The 27,452-nt window shown below is 41.6% G+C and overlaps 1 protein-coding gene across 1 annotated transcript; it reads right to left on the bottom strand.

Annotated features, from left to right (window-relative positions):
- On the bottom strand, window positions 1–27,452 carry LOC138376344 (zinc finger protein 737-like). Its single transcript, XM_069460597.1, has 5 exons — window positions 27,423–27,452; window positions 11,665–11,791; window positions 11,068–11,163; window positions 1,245–1,541; window positions 1–1,076 (listed from the first exon to the last, which is right to left on the bottom strand). Exons 1-5 carry the CDS (start codon window positions 27,450–27,452, stop codon window positions 1–3), a joined length of 1,626 nt encoding a protein of 541 aa, XP_069316698.1.

Genomic DNA, 27,452 nt, shown 5'->3' with positions numbered 1-27,452 from the left:
TCAAGCATGAATTGTCATATGTTTGGTCAGGTTTGAACGCTGGATAAAAGCTTTGCCACATTTTTCACATTTGTAAGGCCTCTCTCCAGTATGAATTCTTTTATGTGTGGTCAGGGTTGACCACCGGTTAAAAGCTTTGCCACATTCCTTACATTTGTAGGGTTTCTCTCCAGTATGAATTCTCTTATGTGTGGTCAGGAGTGGACGGTGGCTAAAAGCTTTGCCACATTCTTCACATTTGTAAGGTTTCTCTCCTGCATGAATTCTCTTATGCGTGGTCAGGTTTGAACGCTGGATAAAAGCTTTGCCACATTCTTCACATTTGTATGGTTTCTCACCAGTATGAATTCTCTTATGTTTGGTAAGTATTGAACACCAGTTAAAGGCTTTGCCACATTCTTCACATTTGTAGGGTTTCTCTCCAGTATGAATTCTCTTATGTGTGGTCAGGAGTGAACGGTTGACAAAAGCTTTGCCACATTCTTCACATTTGTAAGGTTTCTCTCCAGTATGAATTCTCTTATGTGTGGTCAAGTGTGAACGCTGGATAAAAGCTTTGCCACATTCTTCACATTTGTAGGGTTTCTCTCCAGTATGAATTCTCTTATGTGTAGTCAGGAGTGAACGGTGGATAAAAGCTTTGCCACATTCTTCACATTTGTAAGGTTTGTCTCCGCCATGAATTCTCTTATGTGCGGTCAGGTGTGAATGCCGGATAAAAGCTTTGCCACATTCTTCACATTTGTAGGGTTTCTTTCCCGTATGAATTCTTTTATGTGTGGTCAGGTTTGAATGCTGGTTAAAAGCTTTCCCACATTCTTCACATTTGTAGGGTTTCCCTCCAGTATGAATTCTCTTATGTTTGGTAAGTATGGAACACCAGTTAAAGGCTTTGCCACATTCTTCACATTTGTAGGGTTTCTCTCCAGTATGAATTCTCTTATGTATCTTAAGGTATGAAGACCGCTTAAAAGCTTTGCCACATTCTTCACACTTGTAGGGTTTCTCTCCAGTGTGAATTGTCTTATGTTTCGTCAGGGGTGAACAGTGGATACAAGCTTTGCCACATTCTTCACCTTTGTAGGGATTCCCTCCAGCATGACTTGACTTATGATTAGTATGGCTTGGGCAAGATTTGAACACTTTGCCACATTCTAGATGTTTGTAATGTTTCACTCTAGTATGAATTCTTTTATATTCAGTAAAGTGTGAACATTTGTTAATGGCATCGCCACATTCTTTACATTTGAAAGTTTTCTCTACAGTATGTCTCATCTTATGTCTATTTTGTTTTGATAATTTTCTGAAGACTTTCAAACATTTATTACACTTGGTGACTTTGCAATGGCTAGCTGTGGAAAATTGGTTACATCCATTATGACATTCTTCCTGCACCTGGCACGCACCCACAATATCCCAGTCTTTCCTTAAGCTTAAATTATGAAGTCCAGAGCCTTCATAATTTCTCAGTAGCACTTTTTGGAATGAATCTTTCAGGCTTTTCCCTGGCAAATGGTCTTGGGTGTAATGAGAAGACACAGCTGAAAGAAATAAAAATAACAAATTATCCCACTTGTTTTTTTCCAGCCTTACATGAACATCTATTACAAATCTAGCATATAAAATTATAGCAAGCACATTATCAAGATAGCATAGTAAACTACCACAGGCCCTAATACAGTTACAGCTACATAACATTAACAAAAATATACTGACCAAATTGCTTCTGTGTGAATTTTAAAACCAATTAAATGTTTGCAGCATCCTGGGAGAGCACAATACCAAAAGCCACATAGAAGAGGAAGGAAAGTTTGTTACATTTACCTACATTGCCCTTCCTAATATTAATATAGCATGGTTTATATGGGTTTAAAAAATCAATTCCTGGATTCTCCCCAAAAAGAGAAAGAGAATGTGGCACATATATATTTGGACTTTTAGGGGCCTTTCCAAAGACTGGTTAGTGTCTCGCATAACACAGAATGCTGAACATAGTTGTGTTATGCTTTGGAAGGTAGACTGGGTTTGCTGAAAACAAAGGTAAATGACTGTTACGGCAGCAGAGAGACTTCAGTACAAGTGGCATACAATAGGTGTAGCAAATGATTACAGGGCCTTAAGAAAAAACATCGAAAAATCACTTTACCTGGAAAATAAACATACAATTCCACAGAATAAACATCCTGAGAATAGATTTGGGAGGCTCCAAGAATCTGTAGCCCAAGCAATTCATATCAGAATCTCCCAGGACAAAGCCATTTTTTAAAGATTGTGACAGATGAATTTTTATTTAATCCCCAAATATCAACCAAAGGTCATAACATACACAAAGTATCAGGATATCCTAGTCCAATAAAACAAACAAAATAAATAATCAGATATTAACTATAAAGAAACAATGATATATAAATTATCTGAGAAAATTAAAAAGCCCCATCTGAATAGTGCACAAGGAGTGAAATGAAATCACAGACAACTAAACGAATAGAGCAAAATTAGAACAGCAAAAAAAGTATAAAAGAAAACAAACTGTGGAGCTTAAGAACACAAATAGAAATGACTGAGCAATTCTAAAATGGAAGAAAAAGAACTAAGAAATCAAGAAGCTCAACACACACTTTAACTAGGATAAACAAAAGACCCATTACAAGACATTATAAGTGAAACTTTGAAAGTCACAGAAAAGAGAATCTGAAAAGCTGCAAGACAACAGTGATGTGTCAAGTACAAGCTTGCTTCTATGAGAGAACCAGTGGAATTTTTATCATCAGAAACTTTGCCCTGCAGAAAAAATTGGGTTATAGTCACAGGGCCTAAAGAACAAAAACTGCACAGCACAAATACTGTATCTAGCAAAACTATCCTCCTAAAAGAAGAAAAAATAAAGATTTATCAACATAACCAGATGCTGAAAGAGTCTGTCAGCACTAGATCTCCCTACAAGAAGTGCCAAAGGAAGCCCCTTTCACTGAAAATAAAATGATGCTAGAAAACAACACAAAATTATATAACAATAATTAACTGAAGAGAGGAGAGGGCAAGAGGGCCTACTAGAGACATCACTTGCTGGAGCACCCCAGAGGGAAGAAAGTGTTTTACATAAAGAAAAGGAAGGAATGGGCACAGCTCATGTGTAGTTTGCAGGAGGTGCCGGAGCCTGCTGCGTACTTCACAGGGGGAAACCGTGAAGCAGAACACGAAAAAGGAAAAAGAAAAAGATGAGAAGAAACTGGTGAGAATCAAACCCAAAGAGGCTCAGAGCCCAGTGAAGGAATAAGGGAGTATTGCGTTTCTCCGTCCTACACACCTTTGGTAATCAGTGGGCTACTGAGTTGTATGTGAGTTTTTCCACATTTATGAGCATGGGCACTGCTGCACCCACTGAATCGTGTGGAGAACAGGAGTGGCTCTGGAGCTTGGACGTTTCATGCAGGCTGCCTTCCAAGGAGGGCGACTGGAGGAGCCAGGGTCCTGGCTCTATTCCTGGCTCTCTTCCTCCCTCCCCGACCCACTGCAGCTGGGAGGGCAGCCACCTTTCATCACCTACAGTGTTCTCCAAACTGGCATTTTTACGGAGAATGGGGCCCATACCTTTATCTTTGGGGACCGGTGGTGGCCCCAGGGGTGCCCAGTCTGGGAGTTCCCTGCCTGTGGTACTCTGTGCAGACACATGCCAGTGAAGAAGATACACAGGATGGATCCTGTGCCCCCACGACTTCAGTGAATTCCCAGGGGGCACAATGGAGAGATTTGAGAGAGTAACTTGGTAGGCAAGGGAGCCCACATGGGAAGAAATGATGCGAGAGTACAGTGGGGGTTTGAGCCACAGAAATCTGGTGAAATGCCCGGATCCCCACAGGAAAGTCACGCTGTCAGACTCGAGTGGATCCCCGGCATAAAGTTCCCAGCCTGTGGTCCCACTGTGGCTGAGTGCAGCAGGTTTCTGTGCCCATTTGCAAACAGACACTGGAGGGAGCCCCTCAGGGCAGGGGTAATGAGACAGCGGCAGAGGTCACTCCAAGAGCCAGTTGGTGAACTACAGACAGCCCCTCCCCCATAAGCAGTCTTTTTAGATGTGATAGATCTTTTTGACCCCTGTCCCAGTGGCCTTTCCCAGGGCCCTGGGATAGGACTTTGAGTCCTGCCAAGACTTTGCAAAGCCTTCCAGGCTTGCTCAACCTAACCCCACCCTGCCTCACTCTCCCACTCTCCTCTCTTGTGGTGGAGAGTAAGCAATCCCCTGGGGACCGCAGGCCCCTCCCACTGTCTGGGATACTCAAATGCTTCTCCTAAGGGGCTGAAGCCTATTCCAGGCACAAAATAACCCCTCTGCACTTGGCTCTTTCCTGCAAGCCTCAACCACTGACAGGGAGAATGACCATATAGCCCATTACAGCACCTACTGACTCAATCCAACAAGGTGCAGCTGACTCTTATAAGCACCACCCAACTCAGAGCCTAATCCAGGGGTCCCAATACAATTCACACTACTGGCAAGAGGAGAAGACAGCAGAATTGAAGTAGCACTGCTTTTTAGGAGAGGAATCAAAGTTCCAGGCAGCTTGAACTCTGAGGAGTCTCCCCGCCTCCACTGCAGATCTCTGGGCTCACTGGGGAGCTGCTCAGAATCCATGCAGAGACATTGCACACGAGAGCAGGGGATGATGGCATGGAGGCAGAGATAAAGGAATCCTTACACACTGTTGGTGGGACTGCAAATTAGTACAACCTCTATGGAAAACAGTATAGAGATTTCTCAAAGAACTAAATGTAGACCTACTATTTGATACCGCAATGCCACTACTAGGTATCGACCCAAAGCAAGAGAAGTCTTTCTATCAAAAAGACACCTGCTCTCAAATACTTATTTCAGCACAATTCACAATAGCAAAGATGTGGAATCAACCCAAGTGCCCACCAATTTATGATTGGATTAATAAAATGTGGTATATTTATACCATGGAGTACTAGACAGCTGTAAAAAAGGTGAATTAATGCCTTTTGCAATCCTTTACATGTACCTTGGGACAATTATCCTAAGTAAAGTATCTCCAGATTGGAAAAATACTACATGTACTCATTATTAAATTGGAACTGATGAGCACACATGTGCACAGAGGAAAGTAAAACTTGCTGGAAATCAAGCAGGGGGCAGGGGGAAGAAGGAGAGAAACAAAAACCTGCCTGATGGGTAAAATGAACAGTATTTGGGTGATGGGCACACCTGTAGTCATGACTGAAGCATTACAAAAGTGATTCATATAACCAAAAGTATTTGTATCCCCTTAATATTCTGAAATAAAAGAAACCCTGTCTGGGAAAGAGATGCAATTACATCTAAATAAAGTTCTGCAGTATTAGAATAATGGTGCAGAAAATGGTCTTAATCATGCTTCAAAGTTTATAAGATAAAAGCACAAAAATGATCAGAAACATCTGTTCTGCTGGGCGCAGTGCCTCACACCTGTAATCCTAGCACTCTGGAAGGCTGAGGCAGGAGGATCGCTCAAGGTCAGGAGTTCAAGACCAGCTGAGTGAGAGCGAGACGTCTCTACTAAAAATAAAAAGAAATGATCTGGAGAGCTAAAAATATATAGAAAACAAAGTTACCCGGGCATGGTGGCTCATGCCTGTAGTCCCAGCTGTTTGGGAGGCTGAGACAGTAGCAGTGCTTAAGCCCAGGAGTTTGAGGTTGCTGTTAGCTAGGCTGATGCCACAGCACTCTAGCCCAGGCAACAGAGTGAGACTCTGTCTCAAAAAAAAAAAAAAAAAAGAAAGAAAGAAAAGAAACATCTGTTAAATCTGTTAATGGATATACAGTATAAGAAGATACAATTAGAGATATCAATAACATCAATTTTAAGGCAAATATAATGAAGAAGAATTTTTATATACAAGTAAAGAAGAGTTGTTACTTACAAGTTTAAAGTATATTGTTGTAACTGTAAGAGCTCTTATGTAATCCGCATGGTAACCAAAATAAAATGCCTATAGAGATACATTTTTTAAAAAGGAGGATAAAAGCAAGTCACTACAAAAATCAATGAGACACAAAGGACAGAAAATGAGAAAAACAAGGACAAAATACCTGCAAGAATCAAAGAAAAGAATTAATAAAATGGCAATAGTAACCCCTTCCCATTCAAACAGTTATTTAAATATTTATAGACTGAAATCCCCAATCAAAAGAAAAAAATTGAGTAAAGGGGTTTAAGGAAATTCAAAAAGCAAGATCCAGCTATATTCTCTTTATAACAGATTCACATTAGATCTAATGAAAAAAAATGGACTCAAAGTGGCAGGATGGAAAAACACACTCCATGCAATGGTTAAGCAAATGAGAGCAGGAGAGTCACAATCATATTAGGCAAAATACATTTTGAGTCAAAAGCTGTCCTAGTTCATAAAACACACTATGCCAAAACTGTCACAAGACAGAGAAAGACACTAAATAGTAATACAAGGGTTCATTCACTGGAAATCTATAATTTATATATATAAAAAATATTTTTATATTTGGTATCCTAGATCCCAAAGCTCTTATAAAGGCACTTAGAGTGTGACATATATTTTATATATAAAACTGTTATACACACACACATATTATAAATCAGGGTTCCCAAATATATAAATGTATAGGTAAAAAAATGTACATAATTTTTTATAGACATATGGCTGATTTGTATTTTAATTAAACCAGACGTTGATAAAGTGTACATAAGTTGCAATTTCAACCAAACTTATAATGTGTAGGTAAAATAAAACACACAATAAACTTATGTGAAAGGACATAACTTAAAAAAGAAATGCAGTAATATGTCATTGCAAAGCAAGAAATGTTTAGACATAACATTTGATATAGAACAAAATAGAAAGTGAGACTGTATAGAGAGAGTGACATTAACAACTTGGTGGAATAGGAAGTCTCGTACTTTTCTGTCTTCCCACAGCAACTAAAATTTGGCAGCCATCCATGGACAAAAGTGACTTTATAAAAGCCAGGCATAGTAGCTCAAACATGTAATTCCAGCTACTCAGAGGCTGAGGAAATAGGATCACTGGAGTCCAGCAGTTTGAGACCAGCCTGGGTGATATTAGGAGACCCCCATCTCAAAATCTAAGTGCTTTTATAAAAGCTTTGAGATCCAGGAAGGAGGTTATAAAATAATACTAAAGCCCATGACCAAAGAGGGTCATTTTGAGAAGGCAGGCCCTCATTCAGGTGGTAAACTTGGGAACCCCTGGTCTTGGATACAGACCAAGAAATGGCTCACTCCACTTGGTACCACTGAGAATTCGGAAGTGACTCTGTAAGCAACTCCAGCTCCTCCCAGCCATGGTCTAGGAATGGTCCTCCCTCTCCAGAGGCCTGCAGGGAATGTCCATTTGTGTCCATGGAGGCAGGCCTACAGACCTTGGGACTCACTGTGGTCTCTGAAGCAGCTGTAACTCAGTTCCAGTTCTCTCAGCCACAGTGCATGGCCAGTGCTGCACACCTAGGGACCAACACCGTGCTCTGGGAAAAACCTCTCACAAATTCAGTGGGAGCCACACCCATACATATACTTGACACCCTCCCCACCATATGCAGACCCAACTGCAACTTCCTGCCCTACAGATCAAAGTCCTGAGGGCAATCCAGTCTGCCTAGGAACAAGACAGAATTGACAACTGTCCAAGCCCCCTAGTAACAGACCCACTAAAAGGAAGCATCAAAGCTGACCAAGAAGCAGCCTTGTAAGCCAGCTAGAACCCCTATTTGCAATTCCAGAGGATAACCATCAAGCTGTGGACCCCAAAAGGAAAGATCTTTACCTGCTGAAATTATGAAAACTGAATGACATATTTGCTCCTTCAAATGCAGAGACACAAATGCAAGGCTGTATTGTACGTACTTTCAGTCTTTCTATTTTATCATAACATTGGAAGTCTTAGGCAAAAATATTGGGAAATAAATTTTTTAAAGCCATCAAATAGAAAAGAAAAAAATCACTATTTATAGATGACATGATCTTATATATAGACAACCCTAAAGAGTACAAAAAAAAACCTGTTTAAAACTAAAAAATTCACTGAGTAAATGAGGAGAATATTAAATTAACATGCAAATGTCACTTGTGTTTTCATACAGTAACAAACTATCCAATAAAAAAGAAAATAGTCTTATTTATAGTAGCATCAAAATAATAAACATTTTAGCACTAAATTTAACTAAAAAGGTGAAAGAGATTTACACTGAAAAATATAAATTGGTGATGAAAGAAATTGAAGACACAAATAAATGTGAAGATTTCACAGGTCTATATACTAGCAGAATAAATACTGTTAAAATGTCATGTTATGCGATGTCACCTAAAGATTCAATGGACTACTTATCAAAATTTCAATGGCATTTTTTCACAGTAATAAAAACCACAATCCTAAAATTTTTATGAAACTACAATATATTTTTAGTAGCCAATGTAATACTGAGGAAGAAGAAAGCTGGAGGCCTCATACTTCCTGATTTCAAACTAATTTCCAAACTACAATAATAAAAACAGACTAGAACATGCATAAGAAAATGAGCAAAAAACCAATGGAACAAAACAGAGGGCCCAGAAAAAAATCCATGCATGCAAAGTCAACTCATCTTTGACAGGGGCACCAAGAGCACATACTGCAGAAATGATAGTCTCACCAATACTTCAATACTTGGTGCTGGAAAACCTGGATACTCACAAGAAAACAATACACTGACACCATTTCTTGTATACCATACCCAAAAATTAATTCAAAATATAGACTTATGTAAAGCACAAATCCTTAAAAATCATAAAAGAAACATATGGAAAACCTCCTTGATAATGACCTTGACAAAGAATTTTTTGAATACAACATTAAACATGTGACAATGAAAGTAAATATAAATAAGTTGGACTGCACTAAACTAAAAAAGCTTTTGTACAGCAAAGAAGACAATGAAACAAGAAAACATAAAGGTTGGGAGAAAATGGTTGCGAACCATATGTCTGACAAGAGACAAAAACAGTAATAATGATAATAACCCAATTGAAAAATAGGAGAAAGACTGAAAAGATCTTTTCCCAACAAAGACATATAAATGGCCATACGTATATGAAAAGATGTTCAACATCACTAATCATTAGGCACTTAATACCACTTCATACATGTTAACATCACTAATATCAAAGAGTAGATAACAAATTTTGACAAGCATGTGAAGAAAAAGAAATCCTTTATACTGTTGGTGAGTTGTAAATTGGTGGAGTCATTATGAAAACCTGTATGGAGGTGCTACTCAAAATGAAAAATTAGAATTGCCCTACAATCCAGCAATCCCACTTCTGTATATATAACCAAAGGAACGAAAATCAGTATCTTTCACTGGGTGTGGTTGCTCATGTCTGTAACCATAGCACTCTGGGAGGCTAAAGTGGGAGGATCGCTTGAGCTCAGGAGACCAGCCTGAGCAAGAGTAAGACCCCATCTCTACTACAAATAGAAAAAATTATCTGGCCAACTAAAAATAGAAAAAATTAGCCCAACGTGCTGGTATGTGCCTGTAGTCCCAGCTACTTGGGAGGCTGAGCCAGGAGGATCGCTTGAGCCAGGAGTTTGAGGTTGCTGGGAGCTAGGCTGATGCCACAGCACTCTAGCCCAGGAATCAGAGTGAGACTCTAAAAAAAAAAAAAAATCAGCATCTTTAAGAAATATCTGTACCCCTATGTTCTTTGCAATATTATTCACAATTGACAAGATATGAAAACAAGCTGTTTGTAAAATTCTGAATGGATAAAGTATGGTATATATACACAGTATATGTATATACTTTACTGAATACTATTTAGCCACAAAAAATATTATTCAGCCATTTCATCAAACACAGATGGTCCTGAAGGACATTATGCTAACTGAAATAAGCCAGGCACAGAAAGACAAATACTATATGGTTTCCAGGGCCTATGGTGGGGAAAATAGATGTTCAAAGGGTACAAACTTTTAGTTATCTGATGAATACATTTTGGAGACATAATGTATAGCACCATGACTATAGTTAATAATAACTTGCATCCTGAAATTTGCAAAGACAGGAGACCTTAAGTATTCTCAATACAAAAAAAAAAGAAAGGTGATTTTGAGGTGTTAGGTATATTCATTAACTTGATTTTATCAATCATTTCACAATGTATACAAATGTCAAATAATTAATATAACTTTTATTTGTAAAAAAAGTGTTACACACCCACACACGTGTGTGTGTGTGTATAGATGGGACAGTTCCAGTTAACTTCAAACTAAGAGAAAACTATAAAATGACAATTATTAAAAAATAAAGTAAAAAGTGGGAACTTAATACATGTTGAGCAATGTTCTAAGCTTCCCGAAGACATACTATATTTAAGAAATGTAGAAAAAAGATAACTTAAGCTATACTAAAGTTGAGGAATTTGGGCATATAGAATTTAAATTATTTATCATAGTTGATGCAAAAACAGAAGTTTGAAGTAAAATAACATTCAATGTCCTATATTTAGAGAGTTCTGATAAATTACTGAGTATGAATTTCCTGTAAAATTACATTTAAAACCTCCATAGGGTAGGAAACCATAAAGCAGAAAACATACCACATCTGTTTGTGGTGTCCCTGGGATACCTGAACCAAGTGCTAATGTCACAACTTCACTCACACATTTCAGAGACGACACAAAAGGAAAATGAAAAAATTGTTTCACAGAGGCTTCCTCAAAAATACACAGATATTACCATGTCCTGAAAGGCAATAGCACAGGACTCAGATCCTGCTGTCCCTTGTAAGCCACGAACAGAACTTTGGTTCTCACTGTAACCTTCAAGGGAGATCACTGACGGGGAATTAGTGCTTAGACAATTAAAAAACAAAGAAAAGACATGCCCTTATGTGAGACCCAGGGAAAGAAACCCAGGCTTCTTGGAAATCATTTTCATTGAAGCACAGCTTCCCAAACCCCATTTTAAGGTCTGGCTTCCTCCTTAAATTCTGGACCTCTCTCACCTGTGTCATCTGCTTCATTCACTCCCACCTACCTGGGTACTTGGCTACTGCAATGTAGTTAGTCGCCTTCCAAGGTTCATTTCCTTGCTCCAGACAGGTGATCAGGTCTGGTTGAGAGACAGCAAGACCTATTTTATTAGAAAAAATTCACATGACTCTTACTGGGGTTCTCCAATTACCAACCTAGTACTGTGCTCAGTAGAGAAAAGAGAACATATAGAAAATTCTAGAAAAATAATCCTCATATACTCTTTCCTGACAGAAACTTTAGAATACTTAGAAAGCATTTAACATTTGTGGGTTCTTAGCTCCACTGCCCAGTACCACTGAATCAAAAATTGGTAGTGGAAATTGCATTTCAAGGTATGGGCAACATATTTTATGCCACTACATTTCTGCAATTACTACTAATGTAGAGTGATACAGATTTGCAGCTCAAAAAGATGTAGGATTAACGTTAAGATAAAACACTTTGAATATTTTCTTTTCTATATCAAAAGTCCCCAAGCTTTTCTTGGAAACAAGCATCAGAAACTCATTCATGCACAACAGAAACTACCAGAAAATAATTTACAAAAATATGAAATTATTAGTGTGGAATGGGAATGGTGTATTGAAGTTCTCCTCACCTAGGGAGACCAGGTTTGTGTAGTTCTCTGACATCACATCCCTATACAAATTCTGCTGAGCAGGGTCCAGGCATTCCCACTCCTCCAGAGAGAATTCTATGGCCACATCCATGAATGTCAACAGTGCCTGGAAAAAAAAAAAACAAACAAACACATACTTACGAAGGAGCCATGGGCAGAGATAATTTCAGTCCTGGTGAAATGAGAGAGTAAAGAGAACTGGTTCTGACTTATACACGTGACTGGAATTACCCAAAAAGATAATTTTAACAAAAAAGTATTTCCTAATGTATTGTGTAAGTCTGGGGAAAGAGGACAGTATAACATCCACAAAAACAGTGCAGATACTATATTTTTTAGATAACGCAGCATAAAATAAGGCCACCCAAACAGCCATGGACATTTTTGAGTGCTTTATTTACATCATACATGATTAAGTTGTGTATATTTCTCTGATGGAAAAGTCATGGTGGGTTAGAAGGTACCTCTCAAATTTTAATGTGTACAAAAATGAATGGAAGATCTGGTTAAAATGCAGATTTTTATTCAGAAGATATGGGATGAAGCCTGAATCTCTAGCAAGCTCATGAGTGATGCCAATGCTTCTGGCCCAGAAGGATATTTTGGCAAACATCCACCAAGTGGTAGAGCCTGGGTTTATCCCAGTTTATCAGACCAGGAAATAAAGACGAGAGCCTTCCTTTTCCAAAGCAAGCTGTATGAAAGAGAATCTAAGAACAAAGGGGAACTTCCAGATTCAATGTGATAGTTTACACACATCTCCCCAAGGTGTGTATTAATAGAGAAAAGTAATTTATAGTGGAAAAATCTGTTAAGGAGCACCTTATCTAAGTGTATAAAATTAACAACTATAATAGAACAAATTGGTATCAGGTGCTGATTCACAAAGGCGGACACAACATCATTGCTGTGACGATAGTGGCCAAAAAAAGTAAATCGTAATTTGAATCTAATCATGAGGAAACATCAGTTTTACGCAAACCTCAAGCTGCATGTATCTCCCATGTTTTATAACCTCTAATAGTGTATGTAAAGTCATTTCTTAGCATCCTAGAAAGCAAGTCTCCTCTAATTATTCTTTTTTAAAACTCTGAGTTATTCTAGGCAATTAATGTCAGCACTTTAAGAGTGCATTTACTTCAGCCTGTTATGCACAGAGCTGATGGAGCATCCACATGGAACCTAAACAGTTTCATGTTCCCCTTCCTCACAGATACCCAAGGACCTGACCCTATCCCAAATAAGAATCTTAGGCAGCCACACGGTCCCATGTTTGGCAGGCACAAAGGGAAAAATTTCCATATTGCAGCTCATAAACTTTTTGAGAAGTGTTCATGGCATATAAGAGGTCTGGATGGAGAGAATGAAGAGAAAGCTCTGCTATACAGGGAAGATTTTTCAGAACATCTTGACCATTATAAGAAAAAAGAACAAAAGAATCATTGAAACCAACTCATTAGCCAAGAACATCACAAGAGAAAGAAAGGTTTTCATTCTAAACACATGACATTTCAGGATGACAAGTGAACATGGTTCTGGACCTGGGTACATAAGAACCAGCCGTTTCTTCCTCTTCCTTCTCTGGAACTTTTTCTCAGGTGAGAGTATCTGGACAAATCGCATCGGCATTTTGATAAAGTGCCATCAAAGGCTACAGCACAGCCCCTTCATCTGCTACGACTACACCCACAGGCAGAGGGACCTTGAAGTGCAAAAAAATCCACCCTTCCCTGTCCTTCATCACAGAGTCATGAACATGGAGCTTCTACATGGAGACCAATGAGTGATTTCTTTCCCTTCCTGCCCACAGGTGCCCTCCTCTACCACAGACACCAGCAATATCTGCTATAGCAGCTGCCCTGCACCCCACAAACCCATGCAGAGAAGACTGTGAGGTCCCCGTGAAACAAAGGCTGGACTCAACTTTCATAAATATATCTGGGAGCCCTTGTGCTTGACCCTGGACTCACTTTAGCATCACGTGGGGCACTTAATTAAAACCACATAGATGCTCCAACCCCAACAAATAGAATCTGCAGGGAGGGCACAGGTGATGGTGTTGCTCTAAACTGGACACGTGATCCTAATTGGAAACTGGGGCTGAAAACACTTACTAAGCATTGCCTCTCAGGCTTTACTGTGCATATAGACCATTTGTTATTCCAGGCCACACTAAGTCACATGATTCTGGGATTACAGGTGTGAGTCACCACCCTAGGCTTCTTCGTACATTTTATAACATACAGTAATAAGCAGTTTAATCAAAAACACTCAAGTTTTTCTGGAATTATATTAGAACTAGCTAAATAGTTATCCTTAACAAGGTAAAAGCAATAAAGACCAATAAAAACAACTCTTCTGTTTATAGATGGCCTTCATGTGCTGACATCAGAACTCACAACATAAGTAAAATGGCCCAAATGAAGCAAAAGTCTGAGCAACTTCCTCGTCTTGACTACATGATGCTGAATTCAACCATTTAGCCATTTGCTCTAGACTGGACAGGAGGAACCCTGCCTGCTTTACTTGTTCCTCTAATGCTCATATGAGATGGAAAGAATTGATTGATCTAGGAGTTTGTGTCTCAAGACCTCATCCTTGTTTATCACTGAAGTACCAGGAAACTGGAGCAACTCCAATCTGGACACCAACAAGGGAGGAGATTCTTTCTATGCGAGGAGGAACAAACCCTGGATGACTTATTCCTCTTCCTCTGAAATGGAGGGGAATTATATCCTGTCATGCTGACCCCAGCATGGAAGGACATCCCCAAATGTCCACAAGCCTCCCACATGCTGGTGAGAGGGTCCCCAGTGAGCTTGGGCTGCTGTCCCCATGCTGATCCAGGCAGGAGAGAATCAGGCTGACTGTGAGGTCAGCAGAGAAAATGGAAATGCCCTGGTAGGGCAGCTGATCCTGGATCCAGGTGTGACATAACCTGTCCTTTATCGGCTAACTTTTAGGTATGAGGAAGGAGAATACCACCTTACTCCAGTAACTGTACAGGAAGCTGTAGTTGTGATCATGGCTGTGAATATTTTGTGGCCCTGGCCTCCCAGAGCTGAGGTGCTTGTTTACACTTACAGATTTTGCCACTAGATTCTATTTACAACGGGAACCCTTCATACAACTCTAAGAGCTCACTGGGCAATATCTGGAAAACTTGAAAGGCCTCATTTAGTAAAGGCTGGCTTCACAAAGCCTATATTGACTTCTCACAATGCAGAAAATGTTTCCCTCAGGTTTTCTGTACAAACTCAGTCCCAAGACTGGACCTGCCTTGTGAATCCCAGGTAGAGGCCAGCCTCATGTGCGGATTACAGGTGGAATCAACCTGGCTCTGTATTCTTGGGTGATACAGAAATGAGGGGGAAACTAGAAGCTTCTCATAGAAGCTGCTCTATCACATCCTTGTGATCATGAGGACCTGGATTCAGAATTTGCAGCTGCAGATTTAGGTCTCGGAGGAATAGGGAAGCAGCTGGTGCCCTCTACATATTCATGAGTATTTGGGAAAGAGAAGGAGAGGGAGTTAAGATTCTCAGGCCTACTCAATGCACATGTGTCTACCTGGCTGGGTTTGCAAGCCCAACAGTCTCTGGATAAATTTTAGGTTTGAAAATGCCAGGGTCATTGACAAACAGTTGAAAGGGATGATTGCTGTCTTGTAACATTATTTTTGTAGAAATCTGGTCAAACTGCTCTAGATAGCAGATTGTGAATAGGCAGAGAGACCATTCTACATGTAGATATTGGAGGCACCGTGCACTTTGTTGCACAATATTGAGTTATTACTGGAAGGCCAAGAAGGAAAGAGCTGTGTAGAGTGAAGCCAGGTGAGCACTTTATATTTTTTTTTTTTACCATGCCTGGTAATAACAAAATTGTTTTCAAGCCCAGAATAACTCTCCACAATGGTAAATCAGAAGGAAAACTTTTGTTATACAATAAAACCAGAATGTCATGTACATCTCAGGCAACCTAATAAGAGATTGCAAAGACATAAAGAAAAGTCAACATAATTAGTCCTCAAGTAGATTTATCAGCACCATTTTTCAAATGTAGTTCACCCAAAATTCACCTAGTAATTGGAAAGGCCATCTGTGTTTACTAATGGGCTATATTCAAAGTGAAAAAAAAAACCCTTTCATATCTTCATGACAGAAGACAACTTTGCAACTTGGAGCTAGGTGCCTACTAATGGGAGGTTCCTACTCTACAAGAAACTGGGATACATGCAGATTTTTCTGACTATTTACATTTCAAAGCAGTGGTTCCTAGATTTAAAAAAAGACAATCCCCAAGTTAAAAAAAATTACAAAAGATCTGTTAGCTCATAAAATAATTTACATAATATTTCAAAGTGGCAGAGAAAAAAGTACATACACAATTAAAGAATTTAAGAAGGAGAAGAGTGTATAATCTCATGTTTTTAAGTTGAAGGATCCATTGGTATTTTTCATTTGCATCTGCTCTTACAACAGCCATGTCAAGGGCCGCGGCCTTCAACTCATGACTATAATTCCAGAGGGTGCTGAATTCAGGCACCAGAGGAGTAGCCTTAGTCACACTATGTGCACAAGAAAGAAGGTTTGTCGGGAAGAAAAAAATCAGAAGATAGAAGAGTGCTATCAAAGACCCAGGGGTGGGAGACAGTGCACAGCTGGTGTGAGGACTGGTTGGTGTTGTAGAAGAAACTAACAATCTCAGGACAATCCCTCAAGCTCCTTTTGCAGAAGCAAAGGTCAGGCTTGGAGGCTGAGTCATGCAACACCTTATAAATGAATGGTTATTACTAGCATTATGCATCAGCCAGATCATGGAGAGGTAAAAGGTTTCAGGGATATACATGGACTGTCCACACAGATCATTCAAAAGGAAATTCCTCATTGGCCTTCTGTAAGTAAGGACTCATAAACTGTAACTTTTCATCTGCACTTTCAGTCTAGCTCTTAAAATTAATCTGTTCAACTCCACACTAATAATGTTGATTACAAATTTATCTTCCCAAGTGCATAACAGAAATAAGATCAACCTTTCTTCTACCTATCCAGGGACATCTACATAATTAATTCTTCCTTCACTTCCTTTTTCTCTTCAAACATTAATTTTAGCTTATGTAATATGTAAATTTTCTAGGCCTCACAAGAATGTAACAATTTTGCCTGTCTGCCCACACCCCTCCTGCTTTTACTTTCTCTATCCATGTCGCCTTTAAATACTGAAGTTCCCAAATCCCCCCTTGGAAAAAGTCACAGATTTCTCTGTGGTTTGGTTTTTCCCAAGCACATCCTTGTATGTTGGCCCAGTAAACCTCTATCAATTAGTATGTTTGCCCCAGTCACTTATGTTGGGCTGTCAGTGCTAAAGATACTAGCCCAGGCTGGGATATGCTCTGGCATTCCTGCGTCCATGCAGGCATGGGATTATAATCAGGCGATCCAGATGTAAGCCTGGATTGGTGGAGGGCCAGATTTCTGCTGCAGATTTGGAGTCTAGGGGTGGAGATAAACCAGGACTCCAGTGTGGATATTTGGTGGGAAACTCTAAGAGCAATGGAGCTGTGGTCTCCATTCCAGAGGGAGGAGACTTGCCTGGGGGGGCGTGGCTCCATCAGTGCCTGCTGCACCACTGCATGAATGGGTGCGAATCACATGGGGCAGCAAGTTGCAGAGAGGGATCTGACCTCAGGGCTCCTCCTGTGTCCTCAGTCTCCTCTGACCACAGGAGGAGAAGCAGAGTCAGGGCACAATACGTGGTGTGACAGCCTATGTGCAGGAGAACAGACTCTCCCTTCCCTGAGAAACCTGACACTTCTCACACCAAATGTGTGGAGTCTGATGAACACTGACCACCTTTCTGGCACCAAATGTTTCTCCAAAAGTCAATTCTGACACCACAGATTTCATACCGACCTCATGAGTTCAGGGCTCAGTCCTACCACACTGCACTCACTGCAGATGCCAGTGGCAGCCCCAGGGGCCCATGCACAATTTTGAGCAACTGCCTATCAATAAGATGCTCCTGTAACCCCCTCTGAAGTTTAATATTTTTATAAAACTAGTCAATGAACTCAGCAAACCACATTACTTACATTCATCAATTTGGTATACTATAAAGTACACCACTCAGAAAAAGCCAAATGGAAGAGATGTATAGGGCAAGAGAAAGTGGCGGGGGAAGATTTGGGCAGGTAATCCTGGTAAATAGTTGCTATGAAAGAAATCACCTACCCTTTGTGTTCTGTAATAGCCGCTTGCTGCCAAGAAACATCCTTCCTATTACGAAAGAGGTTATTCCTCCTTTTTCACCTATTCCAAAGCCTGACACAGATTCTTTAAATTTCCATTTATTGCCTCAAGAACAGTTTTCTTTTCAGTGGTCAGAACAAAATATTTCTTGACCAAAGTTTGCTTAAGGTTTTCTCCTTCCCCCCAGGCCCCTAAACATTGACTGATCCTCAGTCTGAGCCAACACGCAAACCCCCTTTGTGCTCCTCCTAAGAACAGGCCGACTTCAGGGTAAAAAAGCCTCTAAGCTAGGATGTTACTTTTCCACCATCCATCCTGCCCTTCCCCTCCCACCTTCTTTCTAAATTCATTTGCTCCTCTCTATGAAAAAAAGCCCTTGTCTGTGTAACCTTCATGATGCTTCCAGATTTATACTTGGTGCTTTCCCCTATTGCAATACTTCTTTAAATAATTAAGACTTCATTTTATTGAACAACAAATTGTAATTTCAAATATGTTGTAGTGAGCAATGTCTAGAAGGAGCCCTAAGACAATAGCAGTTACACCCTCAGAAAACGCATGTCATCACTCACCCCTACTTCCATGCAGCCTCCACTCCATCTGCCTGTGGATCAATCCCTAGCTTCCCAGGGCTCTGAAGTTTCTCTCAGTATAAAGGGCTCCTATCCTGGCTGATGGGAGCAAGCTGGGATATCTGCAGAAGAGGCTCCCTGGGCCCTCAATGACCACCTTCCAAAAGATCAAGATTGATATTAGCTTAGTCATTGGGCTCAAAACTCTGGTTCCGAGTCAACACTATTCACTTAGTTTTGGATGAGAAAACATCCAGTGTTTGAATAATTCAAGCCAGGCACGATGGCTCATGCTTGTAAGCCTAGCACTCTGAGAGGCCGAGGCAGGAGGATCACTTGAGGCCAGGAGTTTGGGTCCAGCCTTACTAAGACTGAGACCCCATCTCTACTCAAAATAGAAAAAATTAGTCAGGCATGGTAGTGTACACCTGTAATCTCAGCTATTCAGGAGGCTGAGGTAGCAGGATCACTGCATCCCAGGAGTTTGAAGTTGCAGTGAGCTATGATGACACCACTACACTGTAGCCAGGGTGACAAAGTAAGACTCAAAAAAAAAAAAAAAAGAAAAATTAATTATAATTCAGCAAAATCCCACAATCTCAGTGTTGCTGTTTATAGTAGGTAAGGAAATTGTAAGGCATTTACATTTCATAATTCAACATGAATAGCAAAATTATCTATCCTTGTCAGAAAATAAACATTTCATTTAACTGTTACTTCCATGAAAAGAAATCAGTTGGTAAATAATCATACATGAACATTTCTCAAGAGTTTTCAAGTCCCATTTCACAGGATTTAGCATTAAAGTACAACCTCCATAAGTGAAAACAGAGTTAACCGCTCTCCATATTCTCTACCCTCCATAAAAGGAGAACTTTTTGTTAAATCGGTGTAATTAGTCAATTTACCTACCACGTTTTCTTGTCAAAATGTATTCATTTTTAGGCAGTCATAAAGTAAAACAGACTTTGTCTCTTTATTTTCCATGGTACCATTACAAAGCTAAGCCCTGGGACTCCATTTGAAATCACCCCTGAAAAAGAATAGATCTAAGAAACTTACTATACTCATTCAGGGGGGCAAAATGGTAAATAAGGGTTTTTTTTATGAAATGGAATATATGACTACATGTTTAATTCACTTTTCTGAATTTTACTTTTCTCTTGCCCTTTCAGAAATACTTTCTCATTTTCATGCTCTACAGATACATAGCATTTTACAATTAATGAAAAACCGAATCTGAAATAAAGCAACAAAGCTTTTCAAGGCAACAAATTCAAAAAGTGGCACTGGTGACTGGAATACAGGAATGTCTGACTTCAGTGTCAAGTAAGATCATCACATCCCTTGGGACATCCTCCCACCACCATCCTGCTCACTAAAGTGCTTGATGACCACGCTCCCAAAGAAAATGCACTCTGCCTTCTAACACACATGAAGGGAGTACTGCTTTGCAAGTTTTTGCACCACCTTGTTGGGGTGGGTTAACCTTGTCCTTTGAAATAGTTTTTCTCCCTTCACAAACTTGAGAGAATTCAGAGGGCAGGAATGATTTGTGAAACTTCCTCTGAATACCAGCATCTGATGGGCTGACCAGTAATGTGTCTCAAAGGAATGAAAACAGAGGCTGATACAAAAAATTCTTAAAGCCCCAATGGGTTAGCATTTTAGGTGAAGGGGAGACTCCTCTCAACCTCAAGGAAATTCAGCTGCTCCACTGAGAGGCTCCACCCACATACCTGAGGCTGTCCTCTGGGCAGAGATGTCCCAGCGACTGATATTCATGGGACACTCCAGAAAACATGGCTGCTTTGGGCATCTCGGATCGTGCCCAGACAAGTAAGGACCCTGGTCCTTGGGTCATTACCCAGGACCAGGAAAAGGCATAACCGTGGCTGAGGACACATCATCCCGTACAGTTTCTAGAGAGGAACCTCAACCCAAAGACGTTCTGGGAAAGTGTGTGTGCCTGAGGAAGATTAAATGAGGGGAGACACAAAGATTTTTTCCAGCAGAGTGCCATGAAATTATTGTGTTTTCCTTCCATGTGAAATGTTTAGAAATAGAAAACCAATATTTTAAAAACAACCACCCATTGTTATGTAAAGAAATGACAAGAAAACTAAAATACTCCATCTGTTTGCATTGGGCAATAAAGGAAAAAGAGTTGATATTGTAAATTCCATGCAAAGTTGGCATTTGGAAATGTAGCAAGAAACTGAACAATTAGGATTTTACTGTAAGGCCTACAAGAGTTAGGTTGAGGAAACAGGCTGGTGAATGTATGCCCCACTTGCCATACATCTAGAAAATACAGGTAGGCCAGGCACTCTGGCTCACACCTGTAATCTTAGCACTCCAGGAGGCTCAAGTGGGAGGATAGTTTGAGGTGAGAAGTTCAAGACCAGCTGGAGCAACAGAAAGAACCCATCTCTACTAAAGGCAGAAAAAAAATTGCCTGGGCATGGTGGGTTTTGCCCACAGTCCCAGCTCCTTGGCAGGGTGAGGCAGGAAGATCACTTTGGCCTGAGAGTTTTGAGATTGCTGTGAGCTATGATGATGACACTGCACTGTAGCCCCAGCACCAGAGGAAGACTCTGTCTAAAAAAAAAAAGAAAAAGAAAAGAGAGAGAGAGAAAAAGGAAAAGAAAATGGAGGGAATACAAGTCCCCCTATGAAGTGTTAAAATAAATAGGAGGCAATTAGACTGCAATGGCTCTAGTGCCCTGTGTTCCTACCTCAGCAAACCAAAATGTAGCTCAAATTTATTTCCTGTAAATTACTAATATAGGGGCCAAAGGAAAACTTTTCTCTTTATTCTCGGAAGGTTCACTGAATATCAAATAACAAGAGACAAATAAGAGAAAAGGCATATGCATGTATTAATGTGCATTTGGGGACATCACAGAGGGATTACCCCAACCTCCCACTGGGGTTCAGATGCTCAAGTACTATTTTGCATAGGATATGCAGAAGGAGAATGCATACCATTCTTTTGAGAAGCAATAAATGGTTATTAGCAAGAATGAATGGACCAGGGAGAAAGAAGTTAACTTGTAAATTGTTCTTTTTGGCATCTGCATGAACCTAAGAGGCAGGCATTATGTTGAGGGACACACCATTCAGGAGTGGTAGTATTATATATCTGCACTAGCTAATGAGGCAACAGGATGGCAATAGAAGGCAATTGTATTGACTTTCATAAAAAGCTTTCTTTGTTAGATAAGGAAACTTCAGAGAGTCCCTCACTGCTCTTGGGGTGAGGGCACAAAGCATCAAGGCAAGGTTAGAAGGGCTGTGATTTTCTGGCAAATCTCTGACGCTTTCCAATTTTCAAAAGCACTCAGCATGACTAAACTACATTTTTTTTGAAGAATCATTTCTTGTACTCCAGTATTACCTTAGAGGAAACCTGTTAGGTTTGTTCCGGGTGGGAACCGGAAATGTATGTATAGGACACAATGTGGTTATTGCAAAACTTAGGCTTGTAAAACAATAGCCTGGGCAGTCTGGGGAGTCCCTGGGACTTTGTAGATCTAACAGACAGCTGCAGCCAGCATTCCTTCCCCTCCCTCCCAGATAGAGAGGAAGTTCATCCCTCCCTAGCTCTCCAGATAAGAGCAACGCCAGAGCAGAAGACTGGATGTGCCTGCGCCAGGGGTCCCCGAAATTGCCTGTTAAAAAAAATTAATGCAGCAGCTGTTTTGGCCCAAGTACTCACTCCCCCCTGAGAAACCCTCTATAAAATCCAACACTTTCCTCTCCCTCGGTGTGGACGCTTTTTTGCCTCTACTGGTCTGCACCCAGATGCTCAAAATAAACAGCGTTTTGCTATGCCTGAGGCTTCATGTGTCTCTGTCTGCTCGGGACCTAACATTTGGTGCGGAAACCCGGGAGGGCACACTGGGTGGACACGACTCTGCATCTCTAGCAGGCAAGCCTTGCAACTCGGGAAGCAGTAGGCAGCGGCAGCTCATCCTGGCCTAACTCCTGAATCCTGCCTTCCCCTGAGTCCCTCGGTCATTGGCAAGGTTTCCATGGATCTTTCCTGAGCCCTGCAGGGGTCCGTCTCTAACTTGTCTCTGATCCTGGAGTGTAGGCAGAGTGTGTTAGAGCTCAGCCAAGGTAAGGTAACTGTCCACCCGGACCCTCCTGAACCAAGCTGAGAGGCAGACACCAGACCGGGACTCGGATCTTCTCTTTGCTGATCTTCACACTTCACATTTCATCCTCAGGGAGTAAAAGCTCGCAAACTTGCCCTTGGTTCCTCCTATCTCTCGTGCTCTCATTCCCCAAGAAGTTCCACAGGTCTTCTTCCTTCATTGACATTCAAATCCACATCCTGGAGACATCCTGCTCCTAGTGAGGAGGAGCTCACAAGCTCGTTCTTGTCTACTTGTGTTGACTCAAAAGTCCTGTCCATTAGACGGAGGACTCTCAGCACCTGGGGCCCTCGATTGGACACAGGGATGCCTGGTGTGACTCTTTGCTCGTTCAGGCACTCTGCTCACTCCCGTGCTATTCCCTCATTCTAGGAGGCCTAGAATTGAGCAGAATCGGCCCCCTGTGACCCCTACTCTTTCCAGGAACATGGGCAACTCTCATTCTACTCCTCTTCTCAAAACACCAGGTCTCACTACAATGTTTGTCACCGCAATAAACAAATGGTCCAAGATTACCTACGTCTACACCATTTTTACCCTCTCCTCTCATGCTGCATGAACTGTAATCTGGCTCAAATCTTCCTGCTACACTCTAGGCCTTGCCCTTCTCCCTCCTCCTCTACTCTGGACAAACTTGAAACCTTAGATCAGGACTCTTGCGATCTCAGCCCTCGCCCCTAAAGATATCCCCAACCAGAACTCCCTTAGCCTATCAGTCAACCTGCTGCCTGCCCTCATCTCAGTCCCCCTACTACTCATTACTCGCTGTCATTCTGTTCAAGTCCTGGGGGCTGGGGTGGAAGGCATCATGCAGGTACGTGTCCCTTTTATTTAACACAATCTTATGATCTGACCTGGCATGACCTCTACACTATTCTTTCCTCTATCCCCCAAAGAGGAGGAGAGAGTTTGAGTTAACGGCCCAGGCACATGGTGGTGAAATCCATAGATGTACCCCTGTCCAGCCAGTGGGGACAGTCACCATCCCTAATACAGGCCCATTACTGAATTATCAAGTAGGAACCCCTGAAGGAACTTTACTCCTCAATACACACTTTATCCCCTAGTCCCACGAGTCTGACATGAGGAATAAGCTCCCAAAAATTACACAAAGGCCCTCAAATCCCACACAAAAAATCTCCTAAACCTGGCCTTCAAGGTCTTTAATGACCAAGATGGGGAGAAGTGAAGAAAAAAGAGAGTGGAACTGACAACAGCCTCCAAAACAGAAAAAAGCTTTTCAAATCGTGGCTGTGCTGTAAAGGAGCTTTTCCGGAGAGTTCCTCAAAAGGCCCCAGGCAAGTAGATGACAGGGCCACACCTTTACATGGGAACTGAGCCCTGCCTCTACTAAGACTCTGGGTCCCTAAAGAACAATGTCCCAGGAGACGGGCTCCACCAGGACTGTGCTCCCTTTGACAAATGAAGGGCACTGGAAAAGCAAGCGCCCGCTTCTTAAAATGGGAAGATCACACCTGCATTCCGGACATGGCTGCCCCTCCCTGAACGGACATCCTGCATAGCCACGGACCCTCTGAAACTGCTTCAATCTGATGGACACGTCAGGCTTCTGAACACACCCGACTTCGACACACCTTGGGTGACTCTCTGGCACAGGTAAAAACACTGGAGCCAAGTTCTCTGGTCTTCCTGAATTGTCAGGGCCTCTATTTCCCTCTCCTACCCCCACCATTAGAGTAAAACATAAAATACAACCCCTTATGTATTTGCCCACCCCTTCCGTGCTTCCCAGTTACCGCCACTGGGGAAAGATCTTATGGCCTCCTCCCTCTGATTTATGGAAAAGCTTAACTGAAACTTTACATGCAACTTTTGTATGGGGTGCTCTGAGCTTTGAAACTATAAAACTTTCTGCCTTACTTCACCTAAAACTGTCTATATTGTGAAATCTTTACCATCCGCAGATGGTTGTTGTTTTGCTCTGATTCTTCTTAAACAACAGTTTAGAATCAACTGCAGTCCAAGATTGGCTTCCTTGGAAAATGTCATAGAAAGAACTAAAATTTTCATGACTTTTTATTTAAAACATTATTAATTTTCATGCTTTGCTTTCCAAAGCCACTGAAGTAGTATGAAGTAAATAGCCAAGTTATCTCCAGGATTTAAACTATTAAATTCCACCCGGCCCAACCTTATTTATCCTCTCTAGGCCTAAGGGCTATTGTGAAAGAGACAGACATATAAAATTGTAAAAACCAATTTCAGGAGATAAAAATTAGTGAGTTCGTTTCAGTTTCCTTATCTTCCTCCACCACCTCCACCTGGTGCCTACCTGCCAAGAAGGAATACACTAGTGACTTCTTAAAGACACTGGAACTCTTACAGCCTAAAGACTAGATTTTACTCAAGGATTTAACAGAACAAATTGGGGCTCCTGAAAATTTTAAATAATTCTCTCACTGCTTCCACCACTATAGCTAAGCTTCTGGAAATCCTGTCCGAGAGTCGTCTCTCAGGACTCAAACCTACAGGCCGTCCAGAACCTGCTTCCACCCAGGGTGGGCTCCCCCAAAGTCCAGCCCATTGTGGATACCAGGCTCTGATAACATGCTGTGGTATACATAACTCCTTACCATGCTTTGCCTTCTCTTTTTACTTCCCATGTCACTCTGTGAATGCCGCAACAGGCCAACTGACAGACCAGGCCGGTCAGTCCTTTGCCCACACTGGAAACCCTAATAATAACCAGACTTTCCGTCCCCTACTATGGGGCTCTATGACATCTCTCTCTGCTTACAATCCAAAAAACCTCTCCACCTTCTGAAAACTCTCAGCTCTTCTCACCATGGGTGATCTTACACTCCTTAACTAAGGCCCCCAGTGGCTCTACTTTCAACTCTCATTTTCAAATCATACATTCTCCACTATCTAGTAACATTCAGGCCCTGACTTTCTCTCTCCAGTAAAACTCCATCCTGCCTCTATTCTAACTTCAAGACCATCCATTTTCAACCCCCTCCCTTTTAATAAATGAACTCCATAAAAAGGTCTCTATGCCCCTTCCCAGCTCTAAGAAGCTACAGAAGATCTCTGCCCATTTTCCCAATTTCTGAGTTCATTTTACGTAACAATTGAATCTTAACAAGAAAAAGGGAGACTGTTAGGATGGCCTTGAATCTCCCAATTTTCTAATGACAGCTGAAAATCAACTCTGAGCTCTCCCTACTCTTTGCTATCTCTCTCCCAAACTAGCAGGCAATCTGGTGGGACTCTGTTTTCACAAACACCTAAAAGAGCCCAGAAAAGAAATGTAAATCTTTCAGTTTTGATTTCCCCAGCTCACAGCTTTTACAGTTTGTTTTACAGCCTCAAGGTGTTCCTGAAAAAAGCTCCAGGACAGACTGCAGGGGGGTGAACTCCAGGCCTTTGTTTCCTGCCCAAAACCAAATCTCAGGGGCAAAGATCACATCCCCTGCAATGGGCTGACTGCATTTCAAAGATGACCAAATCTCCAGGGACAGAAAAAAACAAAAAGTCAGAAAGAAAACAACGCCCACTTTCCAATATCTCTAATTTTTGGTTTTTGCCCTTTTCCCATACTGTACCCTTCCTTTTCTTATATGTATATAACAAAAAATGTGGAATGTTAGGTGTGTTCCAGTTGGCAATCCCAGAAGTACATATAGCAAAGAGTATGGCTAATGTAAAACTGAGGCTTGTAAAACAATAGCCTCAGGAGTCTCGAGAGTTCCAGGACTTTGTAAATATAACAGACAGCTGCAGCCAGCATTCCTTCCCCCGCCCTCCCTGATAACAGAGGAAGTTCATCCCTCCCTAGCTCTCCTGATAAGAACAAGGCTAGAGCTGAAGGATGGATGTGACTGGGGCAGGGGTCCCTGAAAATGGTTGTTAAAAAAAAAAAAAAAAATTAATGCAGCAGCTGTTCTGGCCCAGGCACTCACTCCCCACTGAGAAACACTCTATAAAACCCAAGGATTTCCTCGCCCTCGATGGGGACGCTGATTTGCCTCCATCCATCTGCAACCAGATGCTCAAAATAAACAGCGTTTTGCCACACATGAGGCTTCATGTGTCTCTCTGTCTCTCCCCCCACAACCCCGGGACGTAACAGAGACAGAATTTAGTCTTAACCAACAACAACCTGCCAATTATCCTCTGATTACAAAACCATGTGATTTTTGCCTGGATAATCCAAATAAGTTAAGTACATGAATGTAATCCGTTATTGAACTTGATGTGCTTCCTCACCACACCTGATAAAAGGCTTTCCTTCAAGCCCCGCCCCCCCCGTGGTCCCCCAAACTACAACCCATCCCTGGAGGCCTCATCATTCCTGAACTGCTCTTCGTTCCAATGAAATAAACTCTTTACCATTTTATTGCTGCCTCAGTTTACTTTTAACAAGAGTTAGAAGGGGCTGGGAACCCCACAGACGCCACCTCCTCCCACGCAGGACTCTGCACACCAAGGCAGCGGGACCCTCCCCTGATGATTCTCCCTTAGTCACCACACAGTCTGGGGGAGAGGAGGAGGTGCAATAGAAGAGCTGCCCAGACAGGGTTCAGGGCCAGTGTGAAGTCACCAGACAGGATGGGACAGGACATTCTGGACCCAGGCTGCCAGGCAGCAACAGCCTGAACAGGAGGGAAATGGGGGTTGAACTGTGTCGGGGGGCCTAGACCGGCTGACTCCGGAACTGCGGCGGGGAGGCCCGGGTTCCCACCACAACCACTTCCACCCAACCAGGACACGCAGACCTGCGTACTCACCACTTCCCAGCTTCCGGGGTGTCCCCACAT

The sequence above is a fragment of the Eulemur rufifrons genome, chromosome 28 (genome assembly GCF_041146395.1).
Source record: "Eulemur rufifrons isolate Redbay chromosome 28, OSU_ERuf_1, whole genome shotgun sequence".
Taxonomy (NCBI): domain Eukaryota; kingdom Metazoa; phylum Chordata; class Mammalia; order Primates; family Lemuridae; genus Eulemur; species Eulemur rufifrons.
This window is presented reverse-complemented; position numbering and strand designations above follow the sequence as displayed.